Genomic DNA, 24,199 nt, shown 5'->3' with positions numbered 1-24,199 from the left:
ACTCCGTTGACACTGTAAGTGCGCTATGTTCTTGGCGTGGGACGACATGTGTAACCTAATTTCTGAAGTCGCTATGTACCTCCCAGTGCGAGCATGGAAAGTGATTGTGCAGAATGCGGCTCCTCCAACTAACTTTGAAAGCAATAAAATTTATTTTCGATGAGAAGGCGAAATGCCCTACTTTGATTAAATCAGGTACCGATTTGTAGGAACACAGCAATCAGTTGCAATCCCATTGTCTTTTATTCGTCTTGCATATTCGGATTTTATGGAGAAATAGCCATCTTCAGTGCATTCGGCTTTACTGTGAGTTACCGTTTAAAAACTCGCAGTGGTACGTGCCACAATGTGACTTTACTGGTTTATATGCAGAAGGAAAATGAATTCAGTTGCGTCGGAGGCATTCCCAGAATGACGACGGGTAATTTCGAACTGACATGTTTTCTAAACAACCCAGATGCAGACTCCTAAAACCAAAGTCTCTATCAAGTCGTCTGTCGTTAGTAAAAGTGTGTCGCATTGAATGGTGAATATGTAGAGAGGGATTAAAACCATCCCCAAGTGGCCCGCCGGCTAGACGCGCGATCTAAGGCACTGTTTCCCGAGCGGGAAGGTGTGACGGTCTCCGGCACGAATCCGCCAGGCTCATTAGTGTCGATTTCCGGTGTGCCGTCCAGCCTGTGGATGGTTTTTAAGCGGTTTTCCATCTGCCTCGGCGAATGCGGGCTGGTTCCCCTTATTTCGCATTAGTTACACTACGTCGGCGATTGCTGCACAAACACTGTCTCCACGTACGTGTACGCAATAATTACTGTACCACGCAAATATTTGGGGTTACACTCGTCTCGAATGAAACGTTCCCGGAAAGGAGGGACGGAGGGGAAGGGGCACTGGTGGCCGAACTTCACAATAAACCTGAGTTCGGTGTGGGGCGGCGGTGGGGTGGGTGGACTGCTGTGGCCTGTTATGGGGTTGTGTACCACGGAGGCCTACGGCGGGACGAAGTCTCTCCGTCGTTTCTAGGTCCCGGTTCAATACACACACAATCCCCAAGTTTAGCAGTCGTAGCTTGACTTGTTGTTGCGGTCTTCAGTCCTGAGACTGGTTTGATGCAGCTCTTCCTTCCTACTCTATCCTGTGCAAGCTGCTTCATCTCCCAATACGTACTGCAGCCTACATCCTTCTGAATCTGCTTATTGTATTCATCTCTTGGTCTCCCTCCACGCTGCCCTCCAATGCTAAATTGGTGATCCCTTGATGCCTCAGAACATGTCCTACCAACCGATCCCTTCTTCTTGTCAAGTTGTACCACAAACTTCTTTTCTCCCCAATCCTATTCAATACTTCCACATTAGTTATGTGATCCACCCATCTAATCTTCAGCATTCTTTTGGCGGAGTTTGCGTTCGGTGCACGCAGTCCCAGTCGCACGATGCAGACTGCTTGCTGTAAAACATGGATGCCACATCGTGGCATCGTGATTACACTAGAGGTCGCACTACTGTCAGGAGTTATGGGACCACTTGGGCTGATTATGTCCACCCCACGGTACAGTAGTTGTTCCTCAGTGGCGATGCTGTGTTCCAAGAATATAGGACCCATGTTCACACAGCTCGCATTGTACAGGGCTGGTTTTGTGAGTGTTGTTGTTGGTGTAGTCTTTAGTCCTGACACTAGTTTAATGCAGCTCTCCATGCTATTCTATCCTGTGCAAACTGCTTCATCTCCCAGTACCTACTGCAACCTACATCCCTCTGAATCTGTTTAGTGTATTCATCTCTTGGTCTCCCTCTACGATTTTTACCCTCCATGCTGCCCTCCAATGCTAAATTTGTGATCCCTTGATGCCTCAGAACATGTCCTACCAACCGATCCCTTCTTCTGGTCAAGTTGTGCCACAAACTTCTCTTCTCCCCAACCCTATTCAACACCTAGTTATGTGATCTACCCATATAATCTTCAACATTCTTCTGTAGCACCACATTTCGAAAACTTCTATTCTCTTCTTATCCTAACTATTTATCGTCCATGTTTCACTTCGATACATGGCTACACTCCATACAAATACTTTCAGAAAAGACTTCCTGGCATTTAAATCTATACTCGATGTTAACAAATTTCTCTTCTTCAGAAACGCTTTCCTTGCCATTGCCAGTCTACATTTTATATCCTCTCTACTTCGGCCATCATCAGTTATTTTGCTCCCCAAATAGCAAAACTCCTTTACTTCTTTAACAGTCTCATTTCCTAATCTAATTCCCTCAGCATCACCGTACATAATTCGACTACATTCCATTATCCTCGTTTTGCTTTTATTGATGATCATCTTATATCCTCCTTTCAAGACACTGTCCATTGCGTTCAACTGCTCTTCCAAGCCCTTTGCTGTCTCTGACAGAATTACAATTTCATCGGCGAACCTCAAAGTTTTTATTTCTTCGCCATGGATTTTAGTACCTACTCCGAATGTTTATTTTGTTTCCTTTTCTGCTTGCTCAATATACAGATTGAATAACATCGGGGAGAGGCTACAAGCCTGTATCACTCCCTTTCCAACCAGTGCTTCCCTTTCATGTCCCTCTACTCTTATAACTGCCTCTGATTTCTGCAAAAATTGTAAATAGCCATTCGCTCCCTGTATTTTAGCTCTGTCACCTTCAGAATGTGAAAGAGATTATTCCAGTCAACATTGTCAAAAGCTTTCTCTAAGTTTACAAATGCTAGAAACGTAGGTCTGCTTTTTCTTAATCTTGCTTCTAAGATAAGTAGTAAGTTCAGTATTACCTCAGGGAGGTGTTCCAATATTTCTACGGAATCCAAACTGATCTTCCCCGAGGTTGGCTTCTACCAGTTTTTCCATTCGTCTGTAAAGAATTCGCGTTATTATTTTGCAGCCGTGACTTATTAAACTTATAGTTCGGTAATTGTCACATCTGTCAACACCTGCTCTCTTTGGGATTGGAATTATTATATTCTTCTTGAGGGTATTTCGCCTGTCTCATACATATTGCTCACCAGATGGTCGGTTTTTGTCAGGCATGGCTCTCCCAAGGCTGTTAGTAGTTCTAATGGAATGTTGACTAATATTGGGGCCTTGTTTCGACTTAGGTCTTTCAGTGTCAAACTCTTCACGCAGTATCATGTCTCCCATTTCGTCTTCATCTACATCGTCTTCCATTTCCATAATACTGCCCTAAAGTATATCGCCCTTGTATTGACCCTCTACAGGGTGTTACAAAAAGGTACGGCCAATCTTTCAGGAAACATTCCTCACACACAAATAAAGAAAAGATGTTATGTGGACATGTGTCCGGAAACGCTTAATTCCCATGTTAGAGCTCATTTTAGTTTCGTCAGTATGTACTGTACTTTCTCGATTCACCTCCAGTTGGCCCAATTGAAGGAAGGTAATGTTGACTTCGGTGCTTGTGTTAACATGCGACTCATTGGTCTACAGTACTAGCATCAAGCACATCAGTATGTAGCATCAACAGGTTAGTGTTCATCACGAACGTGGTTTTGCAATCAGTGCAGTGTTTACAAATGCGGAGTTGGCAGATGCCCATTTGGTGTATGGATTAGCACGTGGCAATAGCTGTGGCGCGGTACGTTTGTATCGAGACAGATTTCCAGAACGAAGGTGTCCCGACAGGAAGACGTTCAAAGCAATTGATCGGCGTCTTAGGGAGCACGGAATATTCCAGCCTATGACTCGCGACTGGGGAAGACCTAGAACGACGAGGAAACGACGAGGACACCTGCAATTGACGAGGCAATTCTTCGTGCAGTTGACGATAACCCTAATGTGAGCGTCAGAAAAGTTGCTGCTGTACAAGGTAACGTTGACCACGTCACTGTATGGTGAGTGCTGCGGGAGAACCAGTTGTTTCCGTACCATGTACAGGGTGCAGGCACTATCAGCAGCTGATTGGCCTCCACGGGTACACTTCTGCGAATGGTTCATCCAGCAATGTGTCAATCCTCATTTCAGTGCAAATGTTCTCTCGACGGACGAGGCTTCATTCCAACGTGATCAAATTGTAAATTTTCACAATCAGCATGTGTGGGCTGACGAGAATCCGCACGCAATTGTGCAATCACGTCATCAACACAGATTTTTTGTGAAACATTTGGGCAGGCATTGTTGGTGATGTCTTGAATGGGCCCCATGTTCTTCCACCTACGCTCAATGGAGCACGTTATCATGATTTCATACGGGATACTCTACTTGTGCTGCTAGAACATGTGCCTTTACAAATACGGCGCAACATGTGGTACATGCACGATGGAGCTCCTGCACATTTCAGTCGAAGTGTTCGTACACTTCTCAACAACAGATTCGGTGACCGATAGATTGGTAGAGGCAGACCAAATCCATGGCCTCCACACTCTCCTGACCTCAACCCTCTTCACTTTCATTTATGGGGGAATTTGAAAGCTCTTGTCTACGCAACCCCAGTACCAAATGTAGCGACTCTTAGTGCTCGTATTGTGGACGGCTGTGATACAATACGCCATTCTCCAGGGCTGCATCAGCACATCAGGAACTCCATGCGACGGAGGGTGGATGTATGTATCCTCGCTAACGGAGGACATCTTGAACATTTCCTGTAACAAAGTGTTTGAAGTCACGCTGGTGCGTTCTGTTGCTGTGTGTTTCCATTCCATGATTAATGTGATTTGAAGAGAAGTATTAAAATGAGCTCCAACATGGAAGGTAAGCGTTTCCGGACACATGTCCACATAAGATATTTTCTTTCTTTGTGTATGAGGAATGTTTCCTGAAAGTTTGGCCGTACCTTCTTGTAACACCCTGTATACTCCTTCCACCTTCCTGCTTTCCCTTCCTTGCTTAGAACTGGGTCTCCATCTGAGCTCTTGATATTCATACAAGTGGTTTTCTTGACTTATTCGAAGCGATAATGGAAATTTTATGAATACACCCTGTTACTACCCGACACCCCCCCTCCCTGTTCTTAGGAGTAAACAAGACGGTGCTGCCTCCCTGGACAGGTCTACAGTTCGCTTAGCCGTGTAGTATTAAATTACCAGCGGGTACAAGTATGGCACTTCTTCATCATGCACCGACGCGGAAACCGTGGCGCCGCCGCGCGTGCTGCAGGAGCGGCGCTGTCCTGGCAGGATGAGTCTGCAGCTGACGCGTGCTGCCCGAGAGGCGACGCGCCCTGCTGACGTCACACGGTGGGCGAGGTGTCACGGCCAGGGCCGGCTGTCCATTCATGCTGCTCGGCCCTCCGCGCCCGCCCCGGCCGTCACGTCCCGACGCAACACAAATAACAATCGCTCCGTCTCCCAAATGGGCGTCTTACTCATCTGTCCCCGGCCGCGTGACGTTCACAATGGAGCCATTTCGGTAAATATACGTCCTATCCGCCATTACGGCGCTTCCATTCACACTGCGTTAGCAGCTGTACGTTCGTGTGAAAGGTTAACTGGCGCCATATATTTCACTTCCTCTTCTGTCCCATTTACTGGTACAGCTGGAGAGATGAAAATATGTTTACATCTCTCTACACGTTCCTCCCTTCCTTAACATCATGATATCATAAGATGTCGAAGGCGATAGTGGCTCTGGAATCCTCGTTGCAGTGTGCCTCTTTTATGATACTGACTTCTTTTCACATTATTACTCTGATTTATCGTACCTGCGTCCAAACTGAGGGTCTTCGCTGTGAGAACTGGTTTTTAATATTCCACTACACGCCCTACAATTGGACATACGTAATAAGATTTACGATGACGGTGCTTCCCTCTTTTTATTGTTGTTGTGGACTCTAGTTATTTGAAGCACCTCTCCACGCAGGTCCATCATGCGGAAGCCTCTTCACAACTACTCAAACCCACATCCGTCTCAACCTCCATTCCGTGTTGATGAAATCTTGGTTACCCTCTACAGTTTTTACGCTTCCTTCCATTACAAAATTGACAGTTTCTTGATATTTACAATCGTGTCCAGTCAACCGATATTTATTTTTAGTCAGCATGTGCCGTATTTTCCCCCATTAGTTATTCAATCTACACAGCTAATCTCTAGCATTCGCCGGCCGGTGTGGCCGTGCGGTTCTAGGCGCTTCAGCCTGGATCCGCGTGACCGCTACGGTCACAGGTTCGAATCCTGCCTCGGGCATGAATGTGTGTGATGTCCTTAGGTTAGTTAGGTTTAAGTAGTTCTAAGTTCTAGGGAACTGATGACCACAGATGTTAAGTCCCATAGTGCTCAGAGCCATTTGAACCATTTGAATTCTGTGTATGTTTACAAACAACGTGAGGGGAGAGCTTTCGATCAGTACTGGAACAACTTTCACCTGCAGCACTACAACCAGAGTCTCGGTGGAGGTTCGAGTCCTCCCTCGGTCATGAGTGTGTGTGTTTGTCCTTAGGATAATTTAGGTTAAGTAGTGTGTAAGGTTAGGGATTGATGACATTAGTCCCATAAGATTTCACACAAATTAGAACTACAACCAGAATCTTCTGTTATACTTTTGCCTATTTACCATCCACAGAACACTCACTTCAGACTTATTTATCTATTAAAGAAATAATTTTCTTGTTACTGCCAGTCTGCATTTTCGATGCTGTGTACTTTGGTCATTGTAGCTATTTTGTGCCTTGTTGACTAATCTAATCCTATCAGCATCGCCTTTTAGTTCAATCAGAACTACTGATAACCAAAGGAGACCAAGTTTATGACAAAACTATCTTATCTGGAGTGCTAAAACTATGTCGCAGGCGAAATAACCTCAGACTTAATGAAGAATATGATAATTCCAATCCAAAGAAAGCAGGTGCTGACAATGTGAATGTTACCAAACTATCAGTTTAAGTCATTGTTGCAAAATGTTAATACGAATTCTTTGCAGAAGAGTGGAAAAAAAACTGGTAGCAGCCGACCTTAGGGGAGATCATTTTGGATTCCGCAGAAATGTAGGAATACGAGAGGCAGTATTTGCCTTACAACTTTTCATAGAAGATAGTCAGGCAAACCTACATTTGTAGACTTAGAGAAACCTTTTGACAGTACTGACTGGAATACTTTCTTTGAAATTATGAAGGTTAAAAGGGCAAAAATACAGGAAACGAAAGGATATTTACAAGTGGTGTAGAAACCAGATGGTAGTAATAAGGGTTGAAGGGTATGAAATGGCAGCAGTGGCTGAGAAGGGAATGAGACAGGGTTGTAGCCTATCGCCGATGTTATTCAATCTGTACACTGAGAAAGCAGTAAAACAAATCAAAGAAAAATTTTGAGGGTGAATTTAAGTTCAGAGAAAGGAAATAAAAATTTTGAGGTTTGCCGATGACATTGTAGTTCTGTCAGAGACAGAAAAGGTCTCAGAAGAGCAGTTGAGTGGAACTAACAGTGTCTTGATAGCAGAATATAGGATGAATATCAACAGAAACAGAACAATTGTAATGGAATAATCGAATTAAGTCTGGTGATGCTGTGGGTATTGGATTAGGAAACGAGTCGCTTATAGTTGTAGATGGGTTTTTCCGGTTCGGGCAGCAAAATAACTGATGGCGGCCGAAGTAGATGTTAACGTTGAATATAGATGTAAGTGTTAGGAAGTTTTCTGAAGGTGTCTGTATGTAGCGTAGCCATATGTGGAAGTGAAACATGGTGAGGGGATAATCAGTTAACAGTTTAGACAAAGAGAGAGTAAAAATGGCTCTGAGCACTATGGGACTTAACTTCTATGGACCTAAGGACATCACACAACACCCAGCCATCACGAGGCAGAGAAAATCCCTGACCCCGCCGGGAATCAAAGAGAGAGTAGAAGCTTTAGTAATGTGGTTCTACAGAAGAATGCTCTAGATCAGATGGGTAGATCGCGTAACTAATGAGGAGGTACTGGATAGGATTGGGGAGAAAATAAATTTGTTGCACAACTTGAGTAAAAGAAGGAAGCAATTGATAGGACACATTCTGAGCCATCAAGGGATCACCAGTTTGAGGGAAGCGTAGAGAGAGACTTAGAGATGAATACAGGAAGCAGATTCAGAAAGATATGCTTACTGTATTGATCTCTTGGTCTCCCTCTATGATGTGTACCCCTCACATTTGCAGGTTGCAGTAGTTACTCCGAGGTGAAGAGACTTGCACGGCATAGAGAAGTGCGGAGAGCTGCTTCATACCAGTCTTCGGACTGAAGACCACAACAACAACAACATCATCAACGATGACAAGAAAGTCCCTTTGCCTTTATTTATATTCAACCTAATACCCTTTTCAGATAATATCCATTTACTGCAATTGCTCTTCTAAGTACACTCCTGGAAATTGAAATAAGAACACCGTGAATTCATTGTACCAGGAAGGGGAAACTTTATTGGCACATTCCTGGGGTCAGATACATCACATGATCACACTGACAGAACCACAGGCACATAGACACAGGCAACAGAGCATGCACAATGTCGGCACTAGTACAGAGTATATCCACCTTTCGCAGCAATGCAGGCTTCTATTCTCCCATGGAGACGATCGTAGAGATGCTGGATGTAGTCCTGTGGAACGGATTGCCATGCCATTTCCACCTGGCGCCTCAGTTGGACCAGCGTTCGTGCTGGACGTGCAGACCGCGTGAGACGACGCTTCATCCAGTCCCAAACGTGCTAAATGGGGGACAGATCCGGAGATCTAGCTGGCCAGGATAGTTGACTTACACCTTCTAGAGCACGTTGGGTGGCACGGGATACATGCGGACGTGCATTGTCCTGTTGGAACAGCAAGTTCCCTTGCCGGTCTAGGAATGGTAGAACGATGGGTTCGATGACGGTTTGGATGTACCGTGCACTATTCAGTGTCCCCTCGACGATCACCAGAGGTGTACGGCCAGTGTAGGAGATCGCTCCCCACACCATGATGCCGGGTGTTGTCCCTGTGTGCCTCGGTCGTATGCAGTCCTGATTGTGGCGCTCACCTGCACGGCGCCAAACACGCATACGACCATCATTGGCACCAAGGCCGAAGCGACTCTCATCGTTGAAGACGACACGTCTCCATTCGTCCCTCCATTCACGCCTGTCGCGACACCACTGGAGGCGGGCTGCACGATGTTGGGGCGTGAGCGGAAGACGGCCTAACGGTGTGCGGGACCGTAGCTCAGCTTCATGGAGATGGTTGCGGATGGTCCTCGCCGATACCCCAGGAGCAACAGTGTCCCTAATTTGCTGGGAAGTGGCGGTGCGGTCCCCTACGGCACTGCGTAGGATCCTACGGTCTTGGCGTGCATACGTGCGTCGCTGCGGTCCGGTCCCAGGTCGACGGGCACGTGCACCTTCCGCCGACCACTGGCGACAACATCGATGTACTATGGAGACCTCATGCCCCACGTGTTGAGCAATTCGGCGGTACGTCCACCCAGCCTCCCGCATGCCCACTATACGCCCTCGCTCAAAGTCCGCCAACTGCACATACGGTTCACGTCCACGCTGTCGCGGCATGCTACCAGTGTTAAAGACTGCGATGGAGCTCCGTATGCCACAGCAAACTGGCTGACACTGACGGCGGCGGTGCACAAATGCTGCGCAGCTAGCGCCATTCGACGGCCAACACCGCGGTTCCTGGTGTGTCCGCTGTGCCGTGCGTGTGATCATTGCTTGTACAGCCCTCTCGCAGTGTCCGGAGCAAGTATGGTGGGTCTGACACACCGGTGTCAATGTGTTCTTTTTTCCATTTCCAGAAATGTATTTTGCGATCTCTGACACAATTACAAAGCGACTGGCAAACTTCAAAGTTTGTTCCCTCTCCCTTTGCAAATTTCTCCTTGATTTCCATTAAAGCTTACTCAATCTACATACTAAATATATGCAATAATCTACAAGAGTTTCTCACTCCATTTGTTGCTTCCGTTTCAGGTTCTACGAGTCTTATAACTGCCACCTGGTTTCTGTAGAAGTTGTAATTATGCTACTTTATCAATGCTGAAGATTACGAGTCGACCTCACAATGTGCCATTAGTGGGTGCTATTGAGTATTTTACATTCCCTACGATTGCAGCCTCAGATATAATGGGTGTTTCAGGATTTCGTCCATCCTTTACTTCCTGTGTCTGTCCAGCAGACGTTTTCCGTCAGTTCCTCCCATGAGTACTGATTTTGGCCGTAAGGCATTCAAACATGCCAGCTGCACGTCCAGCCCATTTTTCGTACAATATTTAGTTGCAGCATGAGCAATACAGTTTCTATATATATGAAGATAGTAATTGTTCTCGAAAGAACAGATATCATTGATGACCGTGCACCTTCTCTAGAATAAATGAGAATTAATTGAAACACTCAGTTATCGACAGGTGTTGTTGCTATACCTCCATGGGGACAGCTGAAAATGTGTGACCCGACAGGGTCTCGAACCCGGGATCTCCTGCTTACATGGCAGAAGCTCTTTCCGTCTGAGCCACCGAGAACACAGATGAATAGCGCAACTGCACGGTCATCAATGGTATCTGTTCTTTCGCGAACAGTTACTATGAGCGGATGGGCAAATATCTATTAGGTACATTACATATGTGGATTGTGGACAGCTGGGAATGTGGGTCTCACGGTAAGCTTGCAAGGGATAAATTAGATTAGGTTAGGTTAGGTTAGGTTGACTATTCATCTGTGTCCTCGGTGGCTCAGATGGATAGAGCGTCTGCCATATAGGCAGGAGATCCCGGGTTCGTGTCCCGAACGGGGCACACATTTTCAGCTGTCCCCATCGAGGTATATCAGCAACACCTGTCGGCAGCTGAGGGTTTCTATTACTTATCATTTAATACAGTTTTTTCTCCTTCCGCCGGCCTCGGTGGCCGACCGGTTCTAGGTGCATCAGTTCGGAACCGCGCTGCTGCTACGGTGACAGGTTCGAATCCTGCCTCGGGCATGGATGTGTGTGATTTCCTTAGCTTAGTTAGGTTTACGTAGTTCTAAGTCTAGGGGACTGATGGCCTCAAATGTTAATTCCCATAGTGCTTAGAGCCATCTGATTTTTTTTCTTCTCCTTCCCTTTTCTCCAGGCAGCGGTACCTCACACAGAACATGAGGATCACCCACAAGATTTCTTGTTGAAATACTTTTGATAGTCTATCTCTAATCGTCGGTCAAAAAATTTCCGTTCCAGCATCGGTATGCCAATGAGGCAAAATGGCCGTGAGCATTGAGTCAATAACCCAACTGATGCACCAGGCTGAAGACAGCCGTTTGGTAAAACACTGTGTCCGGTTGCGTGAAGGAATCGTCCACACTTCAAGGACCTTTTTAAAATACCGAAGATGTGAGAATCGCATGGGGAGAGGTCAGTACTATAGGGCGGGAGCTCCAGTGTGTCTCACTTTAGCTGGCGTAACTTCTGCGTTACGACGTTTGCGATATCATGAAGCAGCAATATCCCTTACGCCACCATTCCACAATGGTGGTTTTCGAGAAACACATTCTTCTTTCTCCGATGGTTGTCTACCAGTGTTTGTGGTTTGGCAGCCAACAAAAGTTTAACAGGACGTTGGTGCTGTTTGGACGCCTTTGGTGATAACGTCATCATAGTCCGTTTCCTCTTTTGCCACGAGCACGTCGTAAAGACATGAATTCCACACTGATACTTCCCTGCATGTCGGTACTTACATACCCGCATCTGATTTGCGTTACGTTGCAAATACACTGCAGTAACGCCCTCAAACTGGAACTTTCAGGACGTCCATTGTATCTCTGTATTTGAATACGCATGCCTATACTAGTATCTTTGGCACTTCAGTGAATGTTGCCGCTATAACCCAACATGGGCCCTGACGCGGCGGAAGTGTTGCCACACTGTGCGACACGCCTGTACACGACGATAATGCCCGATGTGGGGCTTGGCCATATTCAGTGCGAACAGTTTCGTTTTGTCGACTGTACGCTTGGTACATGACATTAGCAGTGAATCACTCATCCCTATAAATGGTTTACCTATGGGTGCCGTTCTTTCTGTAAATGGAAAATTTCACAAATTCATCTTGATCTCAGTCCTATGCAGTCACTAGTGCATTTTTCTGTATGCAATAGCATTTTCAGCATTTTCTGTACTAATGCTATGCTGCCTTGTATTTGGCTGAGATAACGAGAGAGAGGTTACATATTCTGTATTGTTTGCTATTTCATTTTATAGTGTGCCGAAGAGAGTATGTATATAATGGGATTTACCTTACGTGCTTGTGACCTCAGATGTTACATACCAAGTAAAGTGACATTTTGGTTGAAGAAAATAGGCTCGAATTCTAAAAAGGCAGGACTGAAATCATCGCTGGCCACAACCTTTTAAATTTTTTGTGCTTTCCTAATAAACATCAGGTGGAACCCCGTATATTTGTTTTTCTCTCCGTTCCTCAACTAAACTGGTGCGTGATTTAATGATCACGACGATGTCTGATCGCTCAATTTAACCTTCTATACTTAATAAATTCTAAATAACTTGGTGAGCTCGATGAACCACAGCTGACGATTGGAAATTTACATATTTACGACCGACTTGTATTCAGAATCTTGTTGCTGGTCTAAAATAAAGGGAAATAGTAAAACGATAAATGGTACTCCTATATTCCGTTTCTGGTATTTTAAAATGTCTGTGTCTTACTCTTTTGTCTTACATCGAAGCATTTCGAAGAGATGTGATGTTTGTATTTCAGTTGTCTGATTCCTTTGCTGTTAAGTTGTTACAACTGAATATTTTACAGTGATTAACAACATCACAATTGAAATCAAATTTACGTTGGAAAGACGTGGAAGGATTAAGAAAAATGTGTTTCAGTTCTTGTAGTTGACGTCTCTAACCATCTTGCAAAAACAATTTCATTTTATTTTATTTCATGTAACTTTGCATTCTCTCCAGATATAATGATCAGTTTCTGTGCTAAAGGTAGTGTGCAGTTCACATTTTTGTTAAGTGTGAATTTTTTGTTATTGTATACAGAAATAAATAAACCTCTAGAATATCACTATCATAGTTCAGTACACCACTGACAGAATTCACAACCCGAGTTGCAGTAATTAATAAAAATATTCGAACAACGACTCACGTGTGATGCATACTATAACTGTGTGAACACGACATGCAATATCTTTTCACTTTCTGTGTTGAAACACCTTCTTTATTTCTGTGTCTTCATACTTAATTCAAAAGTTCTGTAAGTGCTGAATAATCGAGTTTTACTGTGCTTTTTTAAGTATTTTAGTGTAAAGTGATTGAAAATCACTTTAGGGTATGACATCAAGTCATTTTGATAATACTATGTTTTCAGTTTTCTATCTCTTCATTTACCTTGGAGTAAGTCGTGAAAGGCTCCAGTAACAGAAGTGTAATTAGTTCTGGTTTACCTTTATGGCTGCTGCATTCATGACATTTTCTTTTCAAGTATTCTGTTAGTAAACTGAACATGCTTTTATGTCCACCTGTCTTGGTTTAATCTATGTATTTTCGTTATAGTATTCTCTTAATAAATTGAACATGCTTTTAACTTCACCAGTCTTTGTTGAATATATGTGATAATTCTACGATTCTCTATTATGAGTAAAATATCTTCTTTGTGTTTCAGTAGTATCATCTGTCTCGCTAGACTGGTGAATTATTTCTTTACCCCTCAAGGCGAAAAGGAGAGCACTTGTTTAGCTGCTCGATTTGAAACTTACTGTTAGAGTAGCAAAAATTTGTATATGAGTGGATTGCCTTCAAAGTCTTTTCACTGTGTAGCTACAGATTGTTCACAGACTGATGTTTTTGACATGACATTGTTTCACTTCTACAGAGTTGGCGTGCCTGACTACAAAATGGGCGACTCATCCACGGCATGTTTCGGTTGGCTGGCTCTGGTGCTGGTATTACTTACATTGGCTCCAGGGACCAGCGCTCGCAGGGCTGTCAATCGCACGGAGCTCATGCGCCTAATGGCGCAATACTACGGCTACGGAGACGCTTTCCTCAAGACAGATGACCGCGCAATGCCCATTACGAACAAGGAGCGCCTGAAGAAGGTAACGACGTAAGAACGTTAATGGTTTGAAAGTTGACATGACATTCATCTCCTTCCTAGGTTTCTGTGAGCAAAAGGCTAACACAAAAGAAGGACCAGGAAGAAGAAGTGTCAGTGTTAGATTATGTGACAACAAGCAACGGTCATATTCATCTCCTTCCTAGGTTTCTGTGAGCAAAAGGCTAACACAAAAGAAGGACCAGGAAGAAGAAGTGACAGTGTTAGATTATGTGACAACAAGCAACGGTCATATTCACTAATGATTACATATGGATTCCATAATACTGATACAATATTGGATAACAAAACACTATAGTTTTTCACCTCACGAAGGCATGTCATATCGGTATATTTTAAGGAGATGGGACCCTACAGCACTTCAGTATTTAAAAACAAAGTCATGATTACTGGCACGAGCTGCCGATATAATTCTTTACTTAACAACCAGTTTCGTCGACAGACTATCATGAGGTTGTTAAAAGCATTTACAGCACCATATTAGCATAAAATAAAACTTCAGATAATAAAACTATGAATTTGTCACTGTTGACCCATCACAACATAAATTACATCGACAATTACTGTAACACGTGAGCCATCAACAAGCTTTGCTGTTTCCCAGATGCTCGTCATTCATGTCATTCATGTCAGCGGACTTCCTCATTTTCGGCTCCTATACACGGTATCGCGATTCCTCGTTTGGCTTTGCCCCTCTTATGTACTGTGTGTTTCAAAATGAATATCAGGCGTCTATGACTTTGTAACATTTACTGCATACTACTTACAATTATAAATTATACATCACATGAAATAGCAACTCAAACAGTTTAACTCACAGGTGTTCAACGAGAACACCATTCTTCACATGGGACACATAGCGAAGACAGGTAAGGTCTTCTCAATGTGTCTTAAGTAATTGCTGCAACTGCTGCTCCAGGCCTATTTCTTAAGTCGGATGGTTCAGCTGGTAGCAGAGACGTACACACACACACATCACACACACATGATCCTTTATGAACCCCCAAAGGCAGAAATCGCTTGCCATCAGATCAAGTGAATGTGGAGACCATTTGCAAGAAGCTCTGTCTTCTGGCTCCTTGCGACCAATCTGGCAGACAGGTACAATGTCTTTTAACCCATCACTGACTGATCTATATTAGTGAGGCGGCGCACAATCTTGCTGCCAAATAAAGTTCAAGGTACGAAACACCAATTACAGTTGCTTCTCCGAAAAAGAAAGGTACGTTGTCCCACGATATGATAAAAAAATATTCAATTTAGGGGAGTCTTGCTGCAACTGTACCATCTCGTGGGGATTAGCTGACCCCCAATATGCGCAAATAACGTGTGTTCAAATTTATGTTCAGGTGAAATGTCGACTCTTCGCTGAAGACATGATGCACATAATCTTCTTCGTCATATAGTAAAATTTCGTTTGCAAAGGTGCTACATAAACTGCAGCTATAGACAATGGCATGCCCACAACTATACAAACAAAACTATTTGACTTGCTCTTTCATTTAATATATTGTTCACAATCGTAAGTTTAACGTAATCAATGCTACAAAGCCTTAAGGTTAAAATATCTCAGTGATTAAGCAAGAACCCAAGATCAGTAACTCCTGCAAGTATGAATAGAAAATGATTACTGAGTTAAAGGTCAGCAAACTGCAAGGTAAATGCTGATTTTTGGCAAGAATAGGCAGCAAAACGTTGTGCTCAATAATTCAAACACTATTAGAAAGGCAGAAAATTTTAGTGACTGAGAAGTAGTCAAAGGGAGCCCCACACGTCTCATTTTTTGGTCCACTCCTGTTCCTTATATATTTGAATGATGGAATGATCTTCCATCACTTAATGTTCAACAGACAGAACTGGTACTTTTTGCAGATGATACTAGTGTTATAATAAATCCCATTAGAGAGAAAGGAACAGAATAGGTTGTTAATTATGTTTCTCAAACAATTATTAAGTGGTTTCATGAAAAGGTTTCATGAAACCATAGTTTTGAGAAAACGCACTACATTCAGCCCTGCACAACAGAAACGGAGTAGCACACGAACAAGAGCCGGTAAACAGGATAAATGTTCCAAATTTTTGGGTGTACATATTGATGAAAACCTCAGCTGGAAGAAGCCTCTGAAACAATTAAGTTTAGCTATTTTGCATCATATATTTGCTAGTATTGGAAACTAACGAATCAACATTCTGATATATTTTGTGTATTTCCACTCAGTACTGTCATATAGAATAATTTTCTGGAGTAACTCATCAATTAGAAAGTACTGATTGCACAAAAGCGAGCAGTAAAAATAATAACTTGTGTTTTCCCATGGTCGCCCCCAGGTTCCTCTTCAAGGAGTTAGGTATTTTATTTACACCATCACAGTATACTTATTCTCTAGTCAATTTCGTCATAAATAATCTACAACAATTTGAGAAAAGTGCCTTCCATACGTACTACCCCAGAGAAAAAAAGCGACGTTTATTACACATTACTGTAGAAGTCACTGGCTCCGAAACGAGTTCACTACATGGCATCAAAAATGTAAGATAATTCGTCCAGTAACATAAAATGCAAAGCAATTTTAAATCTAACCTAAAATCATTTCTCCTGGTCAACTACTTCTATTCCATGGACTATTTTCTGTTCGAAAACTGACAGCCTGTTAAGAAAATAAAAAAACTTGTTTATATGTGTCAATACGTGAGTAGGACTACAAAATTATGTGTTCATTACTATGTGTACATATCCTATAAAGTGACTCATATGACATTATTTCTATAAGATAATCATTCAAATGATCTATGGAAAATGTAACTAACTAACCAACTGGCACATGGGGTTCCCATTACAGTAGGACTATTTATACCATGTTTCTTGAGAATGGTATTAGCTTTTAAAATTTTGTGAAAGAATGCTTCCCTTTTTAATCTTTTTCTGTGATTGTGGCCATTATTAAGTGTATATACGTGGTGCCTGTTCGTTTGGACATGTCCGAAGAAACACACACATACACACACACACACACACACACACACACACACACACAAACACACACACACACACACATATATATATATATATATATATATATATATATATATATATATATATATATATATATATATATACGAGGGTTGTCCACAAAGTAAGTTCCGATCACTGGCGAAATGGACACTGCAGTGAAAATCGGATGAAGCTTTGCACACATGTGTTGGGTAGTGCCTGTAGTATGACTGTCGATCGCATCAAGACGCTCTTTTAAGCTGTGAGCGCAGTGTGAGCGAGTAAAGGTGCCTAGAACAACGATGCCTCCCGCCAAGTAGGAGGGCCCACTGAGACGCTTCGCCTTAATGAATGCAGCCCACCTAACATAACTGCCACACACTTCCATCTTCATGGCAATTCTCAGCCGCACTCTGCAGGAGCAGTGAAGACGCTCCTGCAGACTTTTCGATAGGAAGTGTTCGATCGCCCACAACACAGCCCTAACTGGCTCGTCCTGAGTATCATCTCTGTTCACATGAAACGCTGGGTACGAAGACAACACTTGAGCGCAGGCTACGCGCTATAGACCAGCGTAGAGAATTTTCGGATACCACAGGCGGCTGCCTTCTATGGTGATGGTATTGGAAATTTGGTATATCGCTCCGAAAAATGACTACGTCGGAGCAGCTACTATGTAGAGAAGTATGTGGAAGTGTAGCTAACTCCTGCAAATAAAATGTTTATGATTTTCACTGTGGTTTCAGTTTAGCGACCGATCGGAACTTACTTTCTGGACAACCATAGTATACATGTATACTGTGTGGTCCACTGATAGTGATCGTGCGAAATATCTCACGAAATAAGCATCAAACGAAAAAACTACAAATAACGAAACTCGTCTAGCTTGAAGGGGGAAACCAGATGGCACTATGATTGGCCAGCTAGATGGCGCTGCCATAGTTCAAAAGGATATCAACTGGGTCTTTTTTAAATAGGAACCCCCATTTTTTATTACATATTCGTGTAGTACATAAAGAAGTATGAATGTTTTAGTTGGACCACTTTTTTCGCTTTGTGATACATGGCGCTGTAATAGTTACAAGTGTATAAGTACATGGTACCACGTAACATTCCGCCAGTACGGACAGTATTTGCGTCGTCATACATTACCCGTGTTGAAATGGACCGTTTACCAATTGCGGAAAAGGTCGATATCGTGTTGATGTATGGCTATTGTGACCAAAATGCCCAACGGGCGTGTGCTATGTTTGCTGCTCGGTATCCTGGACGACATCATCCAAGTGTCCGGACCGTTCGCCGGATAATTAGGTTATTTAAGGAAACGGGAAGTGTTCAGCCATATGTGAAACGTCAACCACGACCTGCAACAAATGATGATGCCCAAGTAGATGTTCTAGCTGCTGTCGCGGCTAATCCGCACATCAGTAGCAGACAAACTGCTCGAGAATCGGGAATCTCAAAAACGTCGGTGTTGAGAATGCTACATTAGCATCGATTGCACCCGTACCATATTTCTATGCACCAGGAATTGCATGGCGACGACTTTGAACGGCGTGTACAGTTCTGCCACTGGGCACTAGAGAAATTACGGGACGATGACAGATTTTTTGCACGCGTTCTATTTAGTGACGAAGCGTCACTCACCAACAGTGGTAACGTAAACCGGCGTAATATGCACTATTGGGCAACGGAAAATCCACGATGGCTGCGACAAGTGGAACATCAGCGATCTTTGCGGGTTAATGTATGGTGCGGCATTATGTGAGGAAGGATAATTGGTCCCAATTTTATCGATGGCAATGTATACTGTTATCCCACGTAATGTTCTACCTATGTTACTACAAGATGTTTCACTGCATGACAGAATGGCGATGTCCTTCCAGCCTGATGGATGTCAGGCACATACTTCTCGTACCGTTACAGCGATATTAAATAACATATTTCATGACAGGTGGATTGGTCGTCGAAGCACCATACAATGGCCCGCACGTTCACCGGATCTGACGTCCCCGGATTTCTTCCTGTGGGAAAGTTGAAGGATATTTGCTATCGTGATCCACCGATAACGCCTGAAAACATGCGTCAGCGCATTGTCAGTGCATGTGCGAACATTACGGAAGGCGAACTACTCGCTGTTGAGAGGAATGTCGTTATACGAATTGCCAAATGTATTGAGGTTGACTGACATCATTTTGAGCATTTATTGCATTAATGTGGTATTTACAGATAATCACGCTGTAACAGCATGAGTTCTCAGAAATGATAAGTTCACAAAGGTACATGTATCACATTGGAACAACCGAAATAAAATGTTCAAACTTACCTACGTCCTGTATTTTAATTTAAAAACCTACCTCTTACTAACTGTTCGTCTAAAATTGTAAACGATATGTTTGTGACTAATACAGAGCCATCTATCACAACTCATAACGCGAAAAAAGTTGTCCAACTGAAACATTCACATTTCTTTATAAACTACACGAATATGTACTGAAAGATGGTGGTTCCCATTTAAAAAAAAAAAAACGCACTTTATATCCGTTTGACCTATGGCAGCGCCATCTACCGGGCCAACCATAGCGCCATCTGGTTTCCCTCTTCAAGCTAGACAAGTTTTGTTCTTTGTAGGATTTTCGTTTGACGCTTATTTCGTGAGATATTTTCCCCGGCACGATCAATGGACCACCCTGTGTATAGTGGTGAAATTTCCATAATGTAGATTAAATGAGATCTTGATTGACAATGGGATATCTGCCTTTGTCGGATTAACTCAAGCTTGCGATACCGCTTCGCCAACCCAAAAACAACGTCACCTTTCGACCAAACTCAACCTACGCTACATCGATTGCACCCGTACCATATTTCTATGCACCAGAAATTGCATGGCGACAAATTTGAACGTCGTGTAAGTTTCTGCCACTGGGCACAAGAGAAATTACGGGACGATGACAGATTTTTTGCACGCGTTCTATTTAGCGACGAAGCGTAATTCACCATCAGCGGTAACGTACCACCGGCATAATATGCAGTATTGGTCAACGGAAAATCCACGATTGCTGCGACAAGTGGAACATCAGCGACCTTGGCGGGTTAATGTATGGTGCGGCATTATGGGAGGAAGGATCATTGGCCCCCATTTTATCGGTGGCAATATACATGGTGCAGTGTGTGCTGATTTCCTACGTAATGTTCTACCGATGTTGCTACAAGATGTGTCACTGTATGACAGAATGGCGTTGTACTTCCAACATGATGGATGTCCGGCACTTAGTTCGAGTGCGCTTGAAGCGGTATTGAATAGCATATTTCATGACAGGTGGATTGGTCGTCGAAGCACCATACAATGGCCCACACGTTCACCGGATCTGACGTCCCCGGATTTCTTTCTGTGGGAAAGTTGAAGAATATTTGCTATCGTGATCCACCGATAATGCCTGAAAACATGCGTCAGCGCATTGTCAATGTATGTGCGAACATTATGGAATGCGAACTACTCGCTGTTGAGAGGAATGTTGTTACACGTATTGGCAAATGAATTGAGGTTGACGGACTCATTTTGAGCAATTATTGCATTATCAAAACTAGACATGATTGTCTCAGTTCGAATTCCGCGATCGTTCATTAAATAAAATATGGCGTTTCAGTCTTCCATCCCTATTCTTTATTTTCAGTTACCGGTTTCGGGCTAGCTGCCCATCTTCAGATCATATATTGTAGTCACAGAGTAACTTGTCCGTACAGAACACTCGGTTCGCTGTTATAAGTAAAGTGAAGGAATTTACTTACGACAGCGAACCGAGTTTGCTGTACGGACAAGTTACTCTGTAACTACAATATATGATCTGAAGATGGGCAGATAGCCCGAAACAGGTAACTGAAAATAAAAGATAGTGATCGAAGACTGAAACGCCATATTTTGTTTATTGCATTAATGCGGTATTTACAGGTAATCACGCTGTAGCACCATGCGTTCTCAGAAATAAGTTCACAAAGGTATATGTATCACACTGGAACAACCTAAATTAAATGTTCAAACGTACCTACGTTCTGTATTTTAATTTAAAGAAACGTACCTGTTACAACTGTTCATCTAAAATTGTGAGCCATATGTTTCTGACTATTACAGCGCCCTGTACTACAAAGCGAAAAAAGTGGTCCAACTAAAACATTCATTTTTCTTTACATACTACACGAATATGTAATAAAAAATGGGGGTTCCTGTTTTAAAAAATGTAGTTGATATCCGTTTGACCTGTGGCAGCGCCATCTAGGGGGCCAATCATAGCGCCATCTGGTTTCACCCTTCAAGCTAGACGAGTTTCGTTCTTTGTAGTTTTTTCGTTTGATCCTTATTTCGTGAGATATTATGCCGGGTCACGATCAATGGACCACCCTGTATAACATTAAGGCAAGGCCAGCCAATGTTTCAGTGCATTTGCACACCAAGCTCTAACTCTTTTGGGAATCGGCAACATGCCTCAAGTAATCAGGCTAATGAGCAAGGCGCACTACACTTGTAGTGTATGTGGAAACGTACCTACGCTCTCTACTTTTATTTACAAAACCTACGTGTTGACAACTGTTCTTCTAAAATTGTGAGGCATATGTTTGTGACTATTACAGCGCTATCTATCACAATGTGAAAAAAGTGGTCCAACTAAAACATTCATATTCTCTTACGTACTACACGGATATGTAATAAAAGATGGGGGTTCCTATATAAAGAAACGCGGTTGATATCCGTTTGACCTATGGCAGCGCCATCTAGCGGGCCAATCATAGCGCCATCTGGTTTCACCCTTCAAGCTAGACAGGTTTCGTTCTTCGTAGTTTTTTCGTTGATGCTTATTTCGTGAGATATTTGGCCCGGTCACTATCAATGGACCACCCTGTATAGCATTAAGGCAAGGACAGGCAATGCTTCAGTGCAATTGCACACCAAGCTAGAACTCTTTTGGGTGTTGGTGGTGGTGGTGGTTGTGTTCAACGTCACGTCGACAACGAAGTCATTAGAGACGGAGTTCAAGCTCGGGTTAGGGAAGGATTGGGAAGGAAATCGGCCGTGCCCTTTCAAAGGAACCATCCCGGCATTTGCCTGAAACGATTTAGGGAAATCACGGAAAACCTAAATCAGGATGGCTGGAGACGGGATTGAACCGTCGTCCTCCCGAATGCGAGTCCAATGTGCTAACCACTGCGCCACCTCGCTCGGTGAACTCTTTTGGGAATCGGCGAAATGCTGCAAGTAATCAGGTTAACGAGCAAGTCCCACTACAATAGTGGTGTGTGGATGAGTTGAGAATTTGGCGTTGACCGGAGGCGTGATAGAGTAGTCTGTGCAGTTGCGATGACCATTGTGTCCAGGAGGTGCAATGTTCAGCGCATCTGCATACTAAGCAGGAGACCGGGTTCGAATCCAGGTCCGGCACAAATTTTCAACTTTCCATGTTGATTTAAGCCTACATCCACTGGCAGCCAATGTCTGTGATATCTTTGTGTATTATTAATTAATCAAAAATACAAGTTCAACGTGCACAACTGCCTGAGTAACACGGTAGCACGAGCAAAAAACTGTGTGCGCTCGTGTGTGACGAAGCGACCCGTGGCGTTGCAGGACTGGTGCCGGACGGAGCCGCTGGTGCAGAAGGTGCGCGACGAGGGCTGCGTGTCCAAGTCGGTGGTGACGAGCTTCTGCTACGGCCAGTGCAACTCGTTCTACGTGCCCAAGGTGCACGCGTGGCGCGCCGGCCGCCGGCCACACGACTACCCCCCGGACGAGGCGGCTTTCGCCTCCTGCGCGCAGTGCCGTCCCAAGAGGGCTGCCTGGCTCTCCGTCACGCTGCACTGCCCCTCCTACACCACCCCCACGCCAGGTACGGTCGCTGCCCTCCCGCACGCCTGCTGCGCCTCCTATTAAAACACGAACAGCTGCTAGCATGAGTTTCTTAGAAGTAGATACCTTAGGGGTTGCGAAGCAACTCAAATCGCTTGATAGGACAAGTCCTCAGGTCCAGATTGTATACCGATTAGGTTCCTTTCAGATTACGCTGATACAATAGCTCCCTACTTAGCACTCATATACAACCGCTCGCTCACCGATAGATCTGTACCTACGGATTGGACAATTGCGCAGGTCGCACCAGTGTTCAAGAAGGGTAGTAGGAGTAATACATTTAACTACAGACCTATATCATTGACGTCGCTTTGCAGTAGGGTTTTGGAGCATATACTGTATTCAAACATTATGAATCACCTCGAAGGGAACGATCTATTGATACGTAATCAACATGATTTCAGAAAACATCGCTCTTGTGCAACGCAGCTAGCTCTTTATTCGCACGAAGTAATGGCCGCTATCGACAGGGGATCTCAAGTTGATTCCGTATTTCTAGATTTCCGGAAAGCTTTTGACACCGTTCCTCACAAGCGACTTCAAATCAAGCTGCGGGCCTATGGGGTATCGTCTCAGTTGTGCGACTGGATTCGTGATTTCCTGTCAGGAAGGTCACAGTTCGTAGTAATAGACGGAAAATCATCGAGTAAAACTGCAGTTATGTCGGGTGTTTCCCAGGGAAGCGTCCTGGGACCTCTGCTGTTCCTGATCTATATAAATGACCTGGGTGATAATCTGAGCAGTTCTCTTAGGTTGTTCGCAGATGATGCCGTAATTTACTGAAAAAAAAGTGAAGAAATCCGTTGGAATTCTATTACTCGATAAGTAGTGCAATTCTCAAGGCTGTCAATTCAACTAAGTACCTGGGTGTTAAAATTACGAACAACTTCAGTTGGAAGGACCACATAGATAATATTGTCGGGAAGGCGAGCCAAAGGTTGCGTTTCATTGGCAGGACACTTAGAAGATGCAACGAGTTCACTAAAGAGACAGCTTACACTACATTCGTTCGTCCTCTGTTAGAATATTGCTGTGAGGTGTGGGATCCTTACCAGGTGGGATTGAAGGAGGACATCGAAAGGGTGCAAAAAAGGGCAGCTCGTTTTGTATTATCTCGTAATAGGGGAGAGAGTGTGGCAGATATGATACGCGAATTGGGATGGAAGTCATTACAGCAAAGACGTTTTTCGTCGCGGCGAGATCTTTTAACGAAATTTCAGTCACCAACTTTCTCTTCCGAATGCGAATATATTTTGTTGAGCCCAACCTACTACATAGGTAGGAATG

The 24,199-nt window shown here is 43.7% G+C and overlaps 1 protein-coding gene across 1 annotated transcript in view; it reads left to right on the top strand.

Moving 5' to 3' along the window:
• LOC126278221 (gremlin-1-like) overlaps positions 1-24,199 on the top strand; it is an 80,811-nt gene that overhangs the window by 23,798 nt on the left and 32,814 nt on the right. Inside the window, exons 2-3 of the mRNA XM_049978199.1 lie at positions 13,782-14,007; positions 22,634-22,892. Coding sequence (XP_049834156.1) covers positions 13,804-14,007; positions 22,634-22,892 — 463 coding nt within the window. The 5' untranslated portion in view covers positions 13,782-13,803. The remainder of the gene's footprint in view (positions 1-13,781; positions 14,008-22,633; positions 22,893-24,199) is intronic.

This window comes from Schistocerca gregaria, chromosome 6, assembly GCF_023897955.1.
Source record: "Schistocerca gregaria isolate iqSchGreg1 chromosome 6, iqSchGreg1.2, whole genome shotgun sequence".
Taxonomy (NCBI): domain Eukaryota; kingdom Metazoa; phylum Arthropoda; class Insecta; order Orthoptera; family Acrididae; genus Schistocerca; species Schistocerca gregaria.
This window is presented reverse-complemented; position numbering and strand designations above follow the sequence as displayed.